At 43.0% G+C, this 17521-nt stretch overlaps 1 protein-coding gene across 7 annotated transcripts in view; it reads left to right on the top strand.

Annotated features, from left to right (window-relative positions):
- Nucleotides 1–14523, top strand: part of LLGL2 (LLGL scribble cell polarity complex component 2) — a 33790-nt gene extending 19267 nt beyond the window's left edge. For 2 of the 7 annotated variants that reach the window (XM_040530064.1, XM_040530065.1), the window contains exons 10-27: nt 157–311; nt 3644–3861; nt 4364–4431; nt 5364–5517; nt 5627–5731; nt 6028–6320; nt 6584–6737; nt 7052–7202; nt 7892–8008; nt 8551–8717; nt 9466–9730; nt 10399–10552; nt 11199–11236; nt 11687–11734; nt 12268–12310; nt 12546–12603; nt 13040–13101; nt 13845–14523. In XM_040530064.1, coding sequence (XP_040385998.1) covers nt 157–311; nt 3644–3861; nt 4364–4431; nt 5364–5517; nt 5627–5731; nt 6028–6320; nt 6584–6737; nt 7052–7202; nt 7892–8008; nt 8551–8717; nt 9466–9730; nt 10399–10552; nt 11199–11236; nt 11687–11734; nt 12268–12310; nt 12546–12603; nt 13040–13093 — 2242 coding nt within the window. In that variant the 3' untranslated portion in view covers nt 13094–13101; nt 13845–14523. The remainder of the gene's footprint in view (nt 1–156; nt 312–3643; nt 3862–4363; nt 4432–5363; nt 5518–5626; nt 5732–6027; nt 6321–6583; nt 6738–7051; nt 7203–7891; nt 8009–8550; nt 8718–9465; nt 9731–10398; nt 10553–11198; nt 11237–11686; nt 11735–12267; nt 12311–12545; nt 12604–13039; nt 13102–13844) is intronic. The other 5 variants (XM_040530068.1, XM_040530067.1, XM_040530066.1 and 2 more) reach the window with 5 other exon arrangements.
- Nucleotides 14524–17521: the final 2998 nt, after the last annotated feature.

Raw genomic sequence — 17521 nt, 5'->3', positions numbered from 1 at the left:
ATCCCTTCACCTTGTGGTATGGCAAGAAGCACTTACAGAGTGCAGTATGTAATGCCCTAAGAGCCGTTTAGAGTAACTTTCTAATATTTTTTTGGTAATGTCTTTTAAATTGTGTTTGCTCCTTACTTCAGCATATGCCACTGTCTTTCTCTTCAGGCTTCCTTACATTATATTCCAAGGAGGGATGCCCCGGGCTAGCTATGGTGACCGGCACAGTATCTCTGTTGTCCACGGCAGCCAGCAAACAGCCTTTGACTTCACATCGCGGGTGATAGACTTCTTTATCATCTTCAGTTCAGAGCCTACTGCAGGTGTGTGATGACAGGGCATTACTGAAGAATTAAATAGCCGTGCGCTCATCTAGAAATCTGCTTGGTATGAGCAACATGTGAAATGTGAAGGAAATGAGTTGTCTGGGGGCTTTTTGAGACTTAAACGGAGATTTTGCCATTTAAAAATGAAGTGTAAAGTACAGGCAGAAAGAATGGTCTGGTTGCAAATGCCATACATACCTCAAAAAATTAAGCTACTCCATTAATGAGAAAAGGTCTCTTAAGCTCATGTTTGTAGAAGCTGGACACTGGACATAACCAGGTTATGAAATCAGGATCTGAATATTGCTGTTTAGAAACAGCACTTCAAAGGAGGCAATAATTAAAAACAGAATTCACTCCCACTGAGACAGTGTTTCTTTTAATTACTACCTGGATTTATGACTAGGGCTCTGGGTAATAAATCAGAGGGTGACACTGAACCGAGGGTCAGTATACAGAGAACTTACTTTACTCACTGCTGGTGAACCTGAATGTAAACAGTTCTAATACTGAATAGCACTCATCCTGCAACATGCTTAGATTTTGTCAGATTTTTACTTCTACTTTGTTGCCTTTGCTTCCACTATACCTTTTTTTTTTTTTAATGGAATTGTCAGGAATTTCTCCAAGGACTTCCTCTCATGCTGGTGTAGTTTTTGTTTCTGGATAATTTGAAGTAACTGACTATAAAATTGCTATTTCAAGCTCCACAAATGTGCAGTATTAGAAGTTGCGTCTAGACTTCTGCAGTTTGGTCTGAGCCCTTTTAGGAGCATGTAGGCAAATCTTCTGTGTTACTGAATCGTCCCAGGTTTTCTGGTTTGCCTAGTCGAGTAGTTTCCAAGCCTATTTGTCTTGCATACTGCAAGCGGTGGTGGTGACAGCTCCCAGCTACACGCTGTGCAGCAGTGGGCATTCAAATGTGTAGATGCAGGTTGGCTCCCTCTGGCCTATTGTACAGAGCAGACCACAGATCCAGTGGAGGAGTGTCTTGGGAATGCAGGCATAAAGAAACAGCTTTGGTTGTGTTTTTTTTGGGGGTGGGGTGGGGTGGGGGTGGTTCTTCCCTACTGGTCTTTAACAGACCTTCTCATGTCACTGAAAAAGCAGTAACAAAACAGGCAGACAGTAACTGAGATGAAGGGCCTATATATGTTTGTTATTATAGACTTTACCTACACAAGGCTGCTTTTTATAAACATCTTCCAAATGTGCCGAACCTGTAAGTCTAAACCTTCAAGCTTAATAATGCCATTAATCTTGAGGTGCTGTTTAGGTTCTTACCATTAAAGAAACTGGTCACTTCTACTTTCTATGAAGTTGTCAGAACTGAGATTCAAGATGTTAGAATAAAAGTCTTAAAGATGAAAGAAAGCTGAGATTTTTTTAGTTAAGGGATTGACTTCTGTTCATGTGCAGGAACTGAATTTTAAGACAGTTTAGGAAGAAGTAACTGAGATTAACAGGTTTTATATTTATACTTCCCAAGGATTGAAGTATCCAATTAATACATCTTCTAGTGGCTACAGACAGGAGCTGCTATAGGAAGCTGAAGCTGTTGCACTTAGACAAGGAAGTTTTTTACAATAAAATGAGGTTTCTGTGGTTGACAAGCTTCCTTGTGGCTGATTGCCTAAGCTTAGTGGATGTACATAGCTTGCCTTGTTTGCCCTTAAGCAGTCTTCCCTGCAACGGCAATGCGAAGGTATTAATTGTATACCAAAGCCACTTAATTTAATAAGCACAAAGCTCATGCATTGCAGCATGATGGTAGGTGGTGACTTTCCACTACCCTGAATATGCCGTGGAAACAATTTTTTTAAAAACCTAACCCTTCCTCTTTTCTTTTACTTTTCATTAGCACATGGATGAGTGTATGTCTGTCATCAAGCAAACTAGAATTTTTCATATTTCAGCAACTTAAAATAGATTCGTGCCATAAGCAGTGAGCTCAGATACGTGTCTTCGTAAGGAAAATATTATTTTTAAAACAGCATATATGGTTAATGTTGGCAGTAGCAGTTATAGTGCAGGGCTGATCATGCCTAATGGAACAGGTAATATCATACCTGTACTACATGCACAAGTCCTGTAGGGAACTGTGAATGACAACACGTAAAGTAAATAAAACTGAACATGAAACACTTTTTCAGGAAGAAACTGAACGGATTAGTGTTGTGTTATGGCTGTGGCCAGTCTGAGATGAAACTTGTGATGTCTAACTAGGTAGTGCCAAGTACTAATTACTTGAAGTTAATTCTACTGAGTGAACAGCCCTGGTATGTGCTTGCTTATAGACTTGCCTTCTTGAAAGTATGTTCCAGGTGGTGAAACAGCTGAAGAAGGGAAGTAAAAGTACAGGTTAGCAGGGAATGTCAGCGAGGAGCTCCTAGTTTGCATATGGCTCATGCTGTTTATCACCCTGACCCCTGCTGATGTGACACATTTACAGCTATACATTCATTTAAATTTCCTGTAGCTTTGTTAATCATTATTGGTGTGAGCTGATCCATGCTTTTGGTTTTCCCCAACATTTGCTATTGTGGCTGTCTTACATTTGTTACTGCAATACTGTCCTTGTAGGCTAATTTTTTTCTCTTGGTTAAATTCTAGTTACAATGAAAAAATCTTCTTGATTGTCAGGTGTCATCTAGAAGATTACAGTAACAGATTTCTTTTGTAATCCTGTTTATGTATAAATAAATATTGGATGGGATGCACGCTCTTTAAAAACTACAGAAAATACGGCACAACGTGCTAGAATCTGCGAAAACTGAAGAGTAAGAGTACTGAATCATAAACACTTGTCAGCTCAAGCAGAGAAGCATTCTGCAGAACCCAAGGCATTACTGGGTTTAAGCAGCTTAGCCTAGATGGACTGCGGTCCTAACACAGTACTAAATGGGTCACTGCTGGGGTGTATGCATGTTTGTCCACCCCATGCTGTTAATTAGCTGTGCATAAGTAGAGTTCTGGCTGTATGTATCTGTTCTGGTGAATATGAGTGTGTTATTTAGCCATGGATGTTGTTAACCATTTTTTTTTATTATTCTGCGTGGAATCCATAAAGAATTGCTCTAACAGTCCCAGCAGTGGGGTAAGGAAACACGAATTTTCAATAAATCTGTCTTGATATCTATCTTGGAATCTCTTAATATTAGTGCCTCAACAGGCCCAGTTAACAAGGAAGCATTTAGAGGTATTGCCAACAAAAACGTGTTTCTGTAGAGCTCCATGATAGCAGTTTTCATATAAGCCTTACAAGAAGCTTGTTTGTATTAACCTTGGATAGTCTTTTTTGTTGGCATTAATGAATCTTGTTTCTGCAGAATTTGATGACCCTTCTGCTATGGTGGTGCTGGCAGAAGAAGAGCTGGTAGTCATAGACTTAAAATCTGCGGGCTGGCCAGCAGTCCATCCTCCATACTTGGCTTCTCTCCACTGCTCAGCCATCACCTGCTCGCACCATGTCTCCAACATCCCGCTGAAACTGTGGGAGAGGATTATCAGTGCGGGGAGCAAGCAGAACGTTCACTACTCGAATATGGTAAGGCAGCTGTAAAGGTACGTGTATTCCTGTGCATTTCAGGAGAGCGCGACTGCTTGTTATGTGGGTGGTCTGCGCTTCTGACAGTGCCTGTGAAGGGATGAGTCCCAACAGATGCTGTCCTGCCTCTTAACAGGGTTGAGAAGGGCTTTTTCCCAGAGCACCACCAATGCAGTTACTCACACTGGGGGTTTAAAATGTGATATTTTTTCAGGCTTTGACAAGCTAAAAGGAAAGTCTGAGTGTTCCCAGCTGTCGGTGGTAACAAACTTCTTGTTTAGAAGCATGAAGCTTTCAGCACAGCTTCTTGAGGAAATGTGTAGTGTCTTCCACTAAAAAGCACAGCTGGTGTCAGAACAGGAATATCTAATCCAAACAAAAGCTAACAGCATGGACTATTTCACTGCCACGTGCACTGAAGTTCATGCTCTCATGCTTACCGCGTATTCTCTCCACACTGTCACTGCTAGGAAGTCACAGTCTTCCCTTAATGTCTTTGTAGCCATGGCCGATTGATGGTGGCACCAACATAGCTCCAGATCCTCCTCAGAGGGACTTGCTTCTAACAGGGTATGTACCTAACTGTTTTAGAAAAAAAATAATCAAGGAGCCCTTTCCAGTTTCTGTTCTTCCTTTTGAACTAGCCGAAGCTTCCCTGTAAAGACTAACGTCGGCTCGTCTTGCAGAGAGAAGGCTACAACTTTAGCAACCCAGTTTTGGGAAGCTGTATTGTAGCTTTTAAAGACCGACCGCTTCTGAGCGAACAGGCCGTGGTGTCCACGGATAACCTATAACACTGCCTTACTTGTGTTTCTGAAGTGTTATCCATTCCCCTCACAAATACCAGTGTAGAAGTGCAGGTGGTAATCCAGACAGGTTCAAAGGGAGCGATGTAAATGCAGAGCTCAATCTTGCAGGTTTTGAAGCTCTTTTTTACTGTCTTACTGTTGTAAATCTCAAGAAAGAGGTTAGCTGGGACTCCTGTCTGTTTTGATCAGCATGAAAACAGATCTAGCAAGGCAGTGGAAGGAACTAGCTCGCAAGAGGCTGCCTCGCTTTTAAGTATTTCTCTGGGCTGTTCTTCAGACAATTCATTCTTGATGCAGCAAATTGTTAGAAGTCTGTAGCCTTGGGTTGGATGAATGTTGCCAATTTTCACCTGGAGAACTAAGATTAAAGCCTGTCCCCCCTGCTTTTCTAGTAACAGTATTCTTGTCAGGATGATTCGTTCCCTCTATATACCAAGCTTGTTTCCTTTCCAGTGCTTTTTGGAGTAACTTTAAATTCTGTACTGGTGTCAGATCACCACGATCAAGCTGCATTTAAAATGAAAAAGCAGGGCTTTCTCTTTAAGCTTTATTTTGCCACGGCTTGGGGGTTTGTAAACAGTGTGATTTAATCTTTGGCTGTCTTATTTTCCTTTCTGTTTTGTCATCATCTGGGTGATTTGCTGCGCTCCTGTATGATGTGTGCTTTCTGTAATCGTCCCCCATTTGATACAGGCATGAAGATGGCACTGTGCGGTTTTGGGATGCATCTGGTGTCTGCTTACATCTCCTTTATAAGCTAAGCACAGTGAGAGTGTTTCTCACAGATGCTGATCCCAATGACAATATGAACACGCTGGGGGAGGATGAGTGGCCTCCACTTCGCAAGGTAAGATAGCTATTGCTTGTGTACGCTTTTGGAAAACCTGAGCAGTTTTCGATTTGGGGCATAATTAATGCATCTGTGAAGACCACCCACTGTGTATTCTCTCACCTAGGTTGGTACCTTCGACCCTTATAGCGATGATCCTAGACTTGGGATCCAGAAGATCTACCTGTGTAAATACAGTGGATATCTGGCTGTAGCTGGCACAGCAGGGCAGGTATTGAATTATATCTGTCATTATAACTTAACACACATACTTGTTTTTAGTGCAGCTAGTCACAGGGCTACTTGGAAATGTGTTAAAATTGGAAACACTCATTTCTGGAGTGGTAAATCAGTCCAGTTGCTGGAAAAGTTTTGTGGTTCTCTGCTTTCTCTAATCTGTATTTTAGACTTTATCTAATGCTTTAGCAGCTCTGAGAGGTGCTATGGTTTTGGAGCTGCTGAGGCGGCCTGCGGGTGGGAAGATGGCTTGAACAATAGAAGCTGTAGCAGAACTTCTCTTCCTTTCAGGTACTGGTGATGGAACTGAACGATGAAGATGCAGAGCATGTTGTTGATCATGCTGAAGCAGATCTCCTACAGGATCAAGAGGGCTATCGATGGAAAGGTCATGAGAAATTAAAGACTCGAGATGGACCTGTTCGATTCGAAGCTGGTTTTCAGCCATTTGTCCTTGTCCAATGTCAACCACCAGCTGTGGTCACCTCATTGGCCCTTCACTCTGAATGGAAGCTCGTGGCCTTTGGTACTAGTCATGGTTTTGGGCTTTTTGACCACCAGCAGAAACGACTGGTCTTTGTCAAGTAAGTATCTTCTTTCCAGGAGGTCTGTGGTAATTCCCCTTTAAAGATGGCATGGAACTGCTAACTGAGCACGTCATGAAAAGAGGTTTCTCGAGAGTAGTCAGTATAGCAAGAAGCCCTGCCTTGTTGGACTATGTCCTTGAAGATCTTCAAGAATATAAATATGTTCTTGTTCTGCCAGGTGTGTATGTCCTGTTGGACTCTTGGGAGTGATTGCCATCCAGTAGAAAGTGACAGTGTGCCTACTGTCTCCATTTTTTCAGATGTACACTGCATCCCAGTGACCAATTGGCCTTAGAAGGGCCACTGTCTCGGGTGAAATCCTTGAAGAAGTCCCTCCGTCAGTCATTCAGGCGGATCAGAAGAAGCAGAGTGTCCAGTCGGAAGCGACGAGGAGGTGGTGGAAATGCCTCAGAGGTGAGGGGCCCACCTTTTGGGATCTTGTCTGTTTGGAGGTTATAGACTCCTGATTAACTGCCTAGAGCAGGAGATGGTTTGCAGTCTTGCTGTCTGTTGGTATGAGGACAATAATGCAACTTAGAATACTGCTAGCTGTTAGATAAAAGTAGGGTTTTAGAGAAAATGTACTATGTGTAGTTGAACCTGTAATTCAGAATGTACCTGCTCACTGGTATGACGTTGCTTTCCCTTTCTATTGCTTCCATTCTTACTATTTCACTCTCGTCCCTATCTGTTTGTCTGACTGCCAAAATGTCTCCTCATCTTTGAAGGTGCAAGAAGCAAATGCCAAATTTGACCAAGACGCACTGCAGGAAATGGAACTGGCTCCAGTCCAGAGGAAGATTGAAGCCCGCTCTGCAGAAGACTCTTTCACTGGCTTTGTGCGCACCTTATATTTTGCTGACACCTTCTTGAGAGACAGTGAGTAGAAAAAGCATCTCTCCTTTCTTCTGAACATTGTTCTTCCTTCTGCCAAGCGATGCATTAGGTTCTACTGCCAGGAAATTTCAGCGTCTTCTGTGTCCTACTTTGCATTGTGCCGAAAAACTAATATAGAACACGAACATATGCTGTCAGGCACAATTGTTACCTAGTCATTCTGTCTGCTGGCTAATCCAAGGCAAGTAGTAGTTCATCTTTTGGGTGCAGCCTGTATGTATGGTTTTCAAATGTGATGGGATGACATCTGACTTCTGAGTACAAGCTTTTTCCTTGTCTCATTGCTCTGAAGTTCATCCTCGACCCCAGCTTTTGATGTTAGTGAGGGTGACAGCAGCTGCTCATCAGAGCCCAAACTAATAATCTGCTTGCATTTCCTATGCTCATATATGATATAAAAACGTGAAAACCAGATGCAGCAATTGTGGTGAATGATGAAAACGCCACTCTGTTCCCTTCACTCACATGCCATGTCCTCTGTTCAGGGCTGCTGACAGAGACATGTTGGAAAAAAGTGCTAAGAAGCTGTAGTTTCCCTGGCCGGTCTGCCCTGTTACAAAGCTTTTTAGGCTGCAAAGAAAGGGAGGATGTATATAGGTAGTGTGTTGAAGGAAAGCAGTTATCCAAGGTTGTCACTGATGTCTAGCTCATGAGCCCTCTTGTTGCTCCAGGCTCCCGGCACTGCCCGTCCTTGTGGGCAGGCACCAATGGAGGTACAGTCTATGCCTTCTGTTTACGTGTTCCACCAGCAGAAAGGAGGATGGATGAACCTGTCAGGGCAGAGCAGGGTAAGTATGCTTCAAGAAAAGTGTCCTAATGGATCTGAGATACCACTTGTATAACCACGGGTTGCATGTCTTTAACCACAGAAACAGAAAAGCAAAGTAGCTTAGTTACTGCTGTGTGAGAGAATGGAGCTAAATGTAGCAGTGTCTGCAATAAGCAGTGCTCGCTACAGTAACTGAACTGAAGAGTAAGTGAACTCCATCACTCTTCGATGTACCTTAGCTTCAATTTCCACTGGCTTCACAAATTTAAATTTGCATCAGCTGTCGCTGAAGTTTGCCATCAAGTTACACTGCACATATACCTTATTCTGACAGCTGAATCCGTTATCTTCATGTACTAATAGTTACTGTTTAACATGAACCATTTGTGTTCACATATCCTTTAAGTCCTAAATCCTTTTTAGGCAATGTTTCTGTAGAAATGTTGTAGGTCCCCAGCTCTGAGAGGATGTGTGAGGTTTTAACATAGCATCTCTAACCAGACTCCTCTTTGGTTTCTTTTTTTTTCTTGTTTGCTTTTTGTCCTTATCTTGCTTGGCTAGCCAAAGAAATTCAGCTGATGCACAGAGCTCCTGTTGTGGGTATACTTGTTTTGGATGGGCGCAGCACACCTCTGCCAGAACCTCTGGAAGTAGCACATGATCTTTCTAAGAGCCCTGATATGCAAGGCAGCCATCAACTACTGGTGGTGTCTGAAGAGCAATTTAAGGTGAGTATCACCCAGGAGGGACATATGGACTGCACATAAGTCTGCTGAAGTGCTGAGCAGTGTTCAGCGGAGTGAGTGAGACTCATAGGAGTGCTTAGTCTTCCGTACCTGCATAATGCTCCCAGGACAGCATTTCTGTTCAGTACAGTCCAGAAATCAAGTGCGTGCTGACAAATTGGGTACTCAGCGTAGTGGTGAGCATGCTGAACATACACGTTTTATTCCTGTACTCTTTAGACAAGGCTGCCTCTGTTTTTGGGAAATAGCTTTTGCTGTGGTTACTTCAGTGTAATGCTGTACAGAAGCAGCAATTGGTAGGCATTTCTATGAAGCGACTGAAAAGTTTCTTGTTTGGCATGCTAACCAGTCAGCGCAAAAGAGAAAGCTTAAGTAGCTTGTTGTAGGCTCACCCTGGCTTTTTAATACAGAAGAATGCACAGTTAGTGTAAACCCATTTTTTCTGTAATAATTTGTAGCCAAATATGGAAGGGTTTTGGGAGAACCAGGAGAGAAATGCAGTTTGCAGCCTGAAGGGTAAAACTGCTTGATGTCATAACAGAGACAGATTCTACCCCTGACTCTGGCTGGTTACTTTATATCCCAGGAAGCCAGGTTGACTCAGATTACACTTGTGTGTGTTCGCTGTGAATGAAAACCCTGTTAGAGGCGGGGGAGCAGCAGATGTCCTGGGGTGCAGCGGCTGCCACTGTGCAGGAAGGAGATGTCAGCGTTCTGTTTCTGTTGACAGGTCTTCACGCTACCCAAGGTTAGCTCCAAACTGAAGCTCAAGCTGACGGCACTGGAAGGCTGTAGGGTACGAAAAGTGACGGTTGCTAACTTTGGCAGCTGCAAGACTGACGATTACAGTGAAAATGACCTGGCTGTCCTGACTAACCTGGGAGACATTCAGATCATCTCGCTGCCCTTCCTCAAGTTACAGATCCGCTACCCTTGCATCCGTAAAGAAGATGTGAGTGGCATTGCATCCTGCGTCTTCACCAAATATGGCCAAGGTAGGAAATGCTTCTCCCAAATTATCTGCCCCTATTGTGTGTTTGAAACAGTGGAATAGTGATTGTAGGGCTTAATGTTTAGAACTGGCTGTATATACATGTGAATATTACATAAGTTTGTTCTATGTTTCTGGCCAATACCAGTTGCCAACAGGTACTGACAAATTATTGGAAGTGAGTTTATTATCGTTAACGAATACATTGTTTTTCAGCTAACAGGTTGGATGTTCCCCATAAGTAGTTTCCATCTGGCCATCCTGCTGTTTGGAGATAAGAGAATAGCTCTCTAAGCAGCAGGCGTTGCAGGCTGCATTGTACCTCCTGTACGTGCCTGTGGCTCAACACTCAAAGTGCAAAACTGGCAGCCAACATCCTATGGCTGCTGAAAGTTGTTCTCTGCTTTGCAGTTCAGTGTTTACGTCTTTGTGTCCTGTGCTGACGCCTCTGAAGAGCAGCAAAGCAGTTATCGTTCAGCACAATAAATTACCCAGTCTCTAGGCTAGCCACTCCTTGGGAAACTGGGGTATTATCTTCCTCAGTGATTATGCAAACCCTTTCTGCCAAATAGAGAACATGCTTAGGTCCATCGTGGTTGTTTTTTATTGTTTTTGGCTCACCTCTGTTTTCCTGGACTTTAAAATTGCTTATAAATTCTCAATCTTCTGCAGGTTTCTATCTGATCTCACCATCAGAGTTTGAGAGGTTTTCTCTTTCTACCAAATGGTTAGTGGAGCCCCGGTGTGTTGTGGACATGCCAGAAGTTTCAAGCAACAATCACGTGCACACCAGGTCTGGCATGGAGAATGCTGCAAGAAAATCCAGGTAAAATCTGTAAAACTCATGCACGCTGACTATGTCTGAGTATCGAGATCTGCTCCTGTCCTGTAGCTGATGTAAACAAGGCTATGGTATGAGTTCGTGTAGTCTGTCTCCCTTTCCAAGCTATTAGGAGTCTTTTGATTACAACATTCCTAGATGGATAGGCGAGAGGAAGCGCAACCTTCTCCCTGATGGTTTTCCTACTTGCAGTACACAGCAGTCAAGCACTGGAATTGGTGTCCCCAAGCTAGTCGTAAAGTGTAAGCTCTGGCTTGCTTTACTTGTTTCCCAGTGATGTCTCTGACTGACACCTGACTCTTGCATACTTTGGGGGCTGCCTGTTGCTGAAGAGGCTGAACTCTTTATCTCGAAGGGGAAGATCCAATGTTTCTCCACTCAGAAGCTCAGCAAATAACAGATTTGATACTCATGGAGGTCGTGTAGGATTTTTTTTCCCCAAAAGATCAGAGAGGTTCTCTGGTACCCACAGGCTTCTTTATCACCAGCGTGTGCTGAAGCCTTTACTACAGACTTGCTCAGCAGGCTGGTCAGTTAGCATACAGTGGAGCTTCTTGATGCCAGGAGTATTGATGAGTTCTTTGCATCCTCTGCCTCAGCGTTTGTATTTCTGTCATCTTTTCTTCTCTAGGGGATCAGGAAGGAGTTCAAGTGACTACGGAGAAGATGGTAAGCACAAATGATTGTCCTTAATATAGCCTGGTGACAGGTAAACCCTTCAACATCTCTCCTATTGCTACAGTTGATATTTTCTACATTAGAAAGGGGAAAGCAAGGAGGGACATGCGGGGAACACTGCGACACAGCAGTTGCTAGCTCTAAGGTAGGTTGCATGTGGCAAAATTACCTAGGAGGATAGAGTGCAGCTTTTGCTGGAAGAGGCTGTGGGAAGATGAAGTCTAAAATTACAGACTATACCTTTTGCTAGCTGAACTCGTCTTGCTGGTAAAAACAACTCCATCTGTGAGAGGCTTTAAGGATTAGTTGTGAAGCGTTCAGTAAAGTCAACAGGTACTTAAGAAAAAAATATCCAATTCTGTTTTGGGTTTCCACAAGTGCATGTTTCATGAGAAGCGGAAATACTGTTAGATAAGTGTTTTTCTACTTTTCTTTTTTTAGAAAGAAAATCTGGGAGGCTAATGGAACATGCCTTACTCAATGATGAAAGTGAGTGAAGTCTTGCTGCTGACAGGGCACCTTTCTGGGTGGGGAAAAAAGAAAGGTGCTGGGAATTTTGTGTGTTCCAGCACTCAATTCCAAGGGATCTGCAATTACACCAGACTGGTAGAAATACTGGGTTTTTCATGAATCAATAGAAGTGAGGAGTTGGACGGATAGTCATGCCCTAAGGCTGGGGTTGTTCCACATAGCTGCATTCACCACAGTGATAAGAGAAGTTTACTTTCCAGTAGGACTTGTGTAAAATGACAGCTGGAACAGACTGTTCCTTTTGGTTCTCTGGTACGCTGGGACTGGCAACGTTTCCTCTGGCAAATGACTGCTTCAGTCCTTTATGCCAGCCTGTTTAGTAAAAATCTCGTACCATTGAAGAGGGAATGATATTCTAAGGTCCGACCTCTGTGGTGGGAGGCAGGTTTTGGAGGCTGTTCTGCCGGGAGGTGGCATGTGCTCGTCTGCTGCCTTGAAAGCAGATCTCCACTGGCTTGGCTCACTGCTTTGTTTAACTCTCTGCTTTCCAGAGGTCCTGAAGGAGATCCAGAGTACTCTGGAGGGGGGCAGAGGGTGAGTATCAACTGACTGCTGTTCCTAATGGGTAGAGATGGCAAGGGAGGGCCTTTCTAGTGAAAACAGGGGGAAGTCCACCACGATGGTAGTGTTCCTTGTGCTGGAATCTGGTCATGTATGTGTCCCACAGACTATCGAAGTGAAAATAATGAGAGAGATGCAGGTTCTCTTTCACGTGTTGTCCCTTTACTTTTTTTAATGAATAATGCTTTGTCTCTTTCTCTCCGAAAAGCAGGAGAGATCACATTCCCACATCCCAAAGGAACAGGACTCTGAGTGTTCGCATACAGGTTTCTATTTGTGTCAACCCGTACTGATCTAAGGGCAGGCCACACGGGCTTAGTTGGCCGAGGATGGGACTTCTGTAGTTTTAATCCTGTCTTGACACTGTCACTTGGACGTGTTCAGTATCTCTGCTCCCATTCTGTCTATACAGTAAAGCTAAACTACCACCATGGGTGCGGGGCTTTATCTTATCTCCCTAGAGTACTGATGTTCAGGTGACAGGGGCTACGGAAGTGGAGACAAAGGACTACTATTTGCAACGGATGCAGGAAGCTTGGTGGGATTGGTAACTGCTGGTGTGTAAGGATAAGTGACTGCCTGACATGCTCTGCTCTGCGCACTTCCTCTGGACACTACCTAATCCTGGTCTTCTATCAGCAGCTGGGAGTGGATGGCACGGTACTGCATTGCGATAATGAATCTTCCCTTGTGTCATTGCAGGAGCTATGCAGAAAGAAATTTGGCAAGAAGTCCATTAGGACATGGACTAAGTAATGGAGGAGGTAGGTGAGGCTAAAGGTATTTCAGGCCAAGTGAAATAGCCAAAGGAAAGAGAAGGTAGAATGAAATTTCTTACAAAAATCAGCTTATTTAAAATGGGCTGTGATAGTGCAGAACTCTGGTCTGAATTTTCAGGCTGGGAATCCGCTGGCTGTATGATGTAGTACCACTGTTCAGCACATTACGTGCCTCATAAGTAAATCTGCTGCACCAGTTGTAAAGGAAGAGAGAAGAATCCTTTGAAGGCTCCTCTGTGACTCTTAATCTTACCATAAAACTATCCTGAAAGGTGTAGTCATTGCTCACAGCAATAATCTGTTGGGACTTACTAAGGACTCCCAAATATATGGGTGCCTTCACTAAGTAGAACAGGATGCACAGAATTCTGTGCTGCTGCTTTTTACCTTTTTCCCGTTCTCTGTGCTTGAAAAAATGTCTGAATAGTGACCACAGCAATATGTGAGTCTATATTAATTCCAAAAACCCATGGGCAGAATATGGGAGTAGAGGGAAGGGAAGGTAAGGTTATGATGTAGGAAATTGTCTTTCAAAATAAGCCCACATTTAGTGTAGGGGTGCGTGTGAAGATCTGCTTTGTTAGAGCTTTTGGGCCCAGTGAGAGTTCTTGCAGTTAATGGATTGATACGCATCAGTGGGCCAAATACTGGTTTCTCTCGTTAGCTGTCAAATTCTATTTTCAAAAATTATTATATTCAAAAACTGTTGTTATTCTTATACCCCACAGCAGATTGACCAGAATTCATCAAGGACTATCCTGGCATTGGATTGCGTGCCATAACACTACTGATTGGGCAAACCGTCCCTGGGGAGAGGGCATCATTGCTCCTGGCATCACAGGCTACTGAGCTGCAACTTGCATGCATATGCATGCTTGCCTCTGCCTCCCCTTTTAGTGCCTCATTAGACATCTCTTGGAGCCCGCCTTGCGTTAGGACAGGAGTGGATTGCCAGGTCTGATGCACCACAAGCCTCTGAGTACATCTAACTTTTAAATGTTTGCACATTTCTCTTTTCTACTGGGCTGGGTTTTAAATTATAAATGTTACTGCCTTGGTGCAGGATTTTAATAAACGCACACTGTTACCTCCAACTGGTTTAAAATTATTTTTTGTACAATTTTTAAAAATCATATGGGTATTTCAGTTTTAACAGAAACATTTTAGAAATTTACTTTAAAAAAACAAAACATTAAATAATATATGCTAGATTCCTGTGACTGCTGTATGTGGTATCTGAATGAGTAACTTTGGTTTTTATTTGTTATGGTACTGTTAACTGGCTCTATGGATTTAAGTAGAATCTATTTTTGTAGACATTCAAATCAGAGGAAAACTAATTGAACTTGATTTTGTTTCAACACTACGTTGCTTTTTTGAAATAAAACTCTGAATTCCCTTTTGTGATCCTTGTCTGCTCTCATATCTATTCTTTTCATCAGCAAATTTTTTGATACAGGCAACAGGCTCATGACCACTTACCTCTTGAAGAAGGTGGAGCTGTTCTCTGAGCTGCAGAGGCAATGAATGCTCCTGTAGATTAAGTGTCCTCATTAAGCAAGGTGGTTGCTTGGAGAAGGTGCACATGGCAAGCAAGTTGGGTATATCACAGTCCTGCAATTCGTACATCATGTTGCCAGAAAAGAGCACTGCTTCAGATAATAGTCCCTGGAAAGTCATCTGCTAGCTTGTCCTGAAGTAACTTGGATGATAATGGCACAGAAGAGAGGAAAAGTTGATCTGGCAAACGTTTCTGTACTAGGCAGCCATTGGATTATGAATTGAAGCTGGTGAAACTCCACATAGACTGGTTTAGTAAACTTTAAAATTTTGGTATAGAAACACTAGTTTGTTCCTTTGTCCCTGACCTAATGCTACTTTCCTCTTTTCCAGCTAAGAAAGAGAACAGTATTTCCTGTAACTTGCTTGTAGTACAATGTAAGTCAATGAGAAAGAAGGTTAAATCCTCTCCGACTGTGTGCTGAGCTGTTGTCCATGGCATGCTTTGGAAACCTGTCTCTGGAAGCCCTCTTTAGGCTCTGTTTTTATCTTCTTGAGCAAGGCAGAGTGATCATTTATTTTCTAGAGTGCTAAAGTGGCGTTTCCTATCCTGCAGGAGAATATGGTTGCAGAGTTTCTATTGTTCAGGTGAGGTGTCAGGCGCTCTTCCTTCTAGGAGTACTGGTATCTCCTTTGAGACTTAATTTGTCTTTAATAAGGTTTTAGAGAGCCTACCATTTGACTCGGTGGGGTCTGACAAACTAGTTTCCATTTCCTTATTTCTACTAGCTTCATTATTTCCTTGTCTCTGTCGCTGCAGGATTGAGGCTAACAGAAGGGTGGCCTGCTCTTTTCCACTTCTTGTGCCAGATGTTGATGCTGCAAATTTATAGGAAGTTATGATTTAATCAGCAGTGTCTGAACTGGTGTGATCATGTGCATTGCCCTGGTTGCACCCAGCTGTACCTTCTGCTCCTCACAGATGGACTGATTCTAATGCCTTTTCTGAGTATTTCATTTGTTGGCAGGCTTGGGGAAAGTGACATGGCAGCACTGCTCAGAAAGGTCAAAGCAGCTTATAATGTCTCCCCTTTCTTGCCCACATTGCTTGAAAAATTCAATAAGTCCCCTATTGGACAAGTCACAATTCATACCCCTTAGTGAATTTGGTTTTAAAAATAAAACAAACTTTACATATCTGAGCTTCTCGTTATTTTCTTGTAAGCACAAGCTAGTCTATTAATGGGATTGCAGCTAAGGTAAAATAGAGGAGTAGGTTAGGTTGTGTGCTGATGTATGGGACATTATGGGACATTCTTACTAGCAATACTTATTTGAAAGCTACAGCTGAAGGATTCACTGGAATAAGCTGCTTGGCTTATTGTTGCAGGCAGAGGCATTAAGAATCCTTTATTAGAACTGCCATGCCTAAATGCAGGAGAAAGAAAAGGAGCAAAGCAGGAGGAAGACTGGAATTCATATGCTGTGTTTTCAATGGTATTCTGAGCTGAGGAGAGGGTGGAAAGACTCATGTGATATTTAAAATTAGGCTGGATTATTTTGTGCTGTCAGAAAACCCCAACCAAGTAAAATCAATGATAGGATGGGTTGTTTATGAAGGACACATTCTTTAATGAATGTCTGTAAGCAGACTGTGAATGCAGTAAGGGGGAAAAAAATCCTTCTGCATCTCTCCCCTTCAGGAATTGCCTTCTGAGTCTTGCTGTTACCATTAGTCTCCCTGTCAGCTGACAGTAGTAATAATAGCTTGTTTCTGATCAGAGGTTTCAGCTGCTGCCAAACTCTTTGAGTTTTGTGCCTACCTCTAAGTTTCACTTGAACTGCTTGTCTGGGATCCCTGTTAGCAGCTTGCTGTCTGCAAGAGCTAATGCTTAATGCTTGGAAGCACTCAGAGGGCTCATTGGCCCTGATTAACTTTACTGCCAGTCAGGCTTTGGCAGTGCTCTCACCCTCTTGTGCTCCATGCAGTCTTTGGGATCTGGCATGGTATAGTGCCCCTTCACTGCAGGAGCTGAGCTACTGTTAACAGTGGCTGCCAGTGCTTGAAAAAATTCCTTCTTATAGCTGTGCTGGCAGCATGTCACCTAGCCCTTGCAGACCTGCTTCTCTGCAGAGGGGAAGGTCGTGTATCCACAACTAAAGAACAGTCCAAATTTTCCACATCTGAATACAGCTATTTGTACCTGATATGGGATGCTGTTTTATAGTAGCCTGTGTTTCAGGTCCTATGCTTCCTTGTAATGTGAGCTCTTTCATAGGGTTGCATATTTAGTGCCCAAATTCGCTGGTTCTAGAAAATCTTGGCAAGGCACTCTTTTTCAATAGTAAAGCAGACTTCTTCAGATACTTAGCAACTGAATCTTTGCTGAATTTGTCTAACAATTCCGTAAAAAGTACTTTTCCTTCCAGTATTATGTTCTTCTCATTGTAGTCATAAGGCCTAAGGCAGGTCTGGTTAGTGAGAGAATGAAATTTTTTACAGCTTAATTGGTCTGTTTCTTAGAATGTATGGTTTGTATCTATTGCAGCTAGAATAAATGCATGCCTGGTTGGTTGTCTAAATTCAGCTTGCAGAGGATACCCTTGGCTACATCGCCTCATGGATTGGGATATTGTTAGGAGCAGGACTGTGATCTGGTGTTGAATTGGCATGGGTGAAGAATGAGACACTGTTTAGTGGGGAAATGTTCTTCCTGGAAGTCCAACAGCCCTTCCTAAGGGCACATTTGACTTGGTGATCTCTTTCAAGAAACGGCCGAGACTGTGTTGCAACTGTAGCTGATTCACTGAGGTAAACCTCAGTGGGAGGACTATGGATCCTTCAATAGCTGTCACAAGTTGTTGGTCACAGAAAACTGACAGCTGCAAGCCCATGTGATGGGAT

Source organism: Cygnus olor, chromosome 18 (assembly GCF_009769625.2).
Source record: "Cygnus olor isolate bCygOlo1 chromosome 18, bCygOlo1.pri.v2, whole genome shotgun sequence".
Classification (NCBI taxonomy): Eukaryota; Metazoa; Chordata; class Aves; order Anseriformes; family Anatidae; genus Cygnus; species Cygnus olor.
This window is presented reverse-complemented; position numbering and strand designations above follow the sequence as displayed.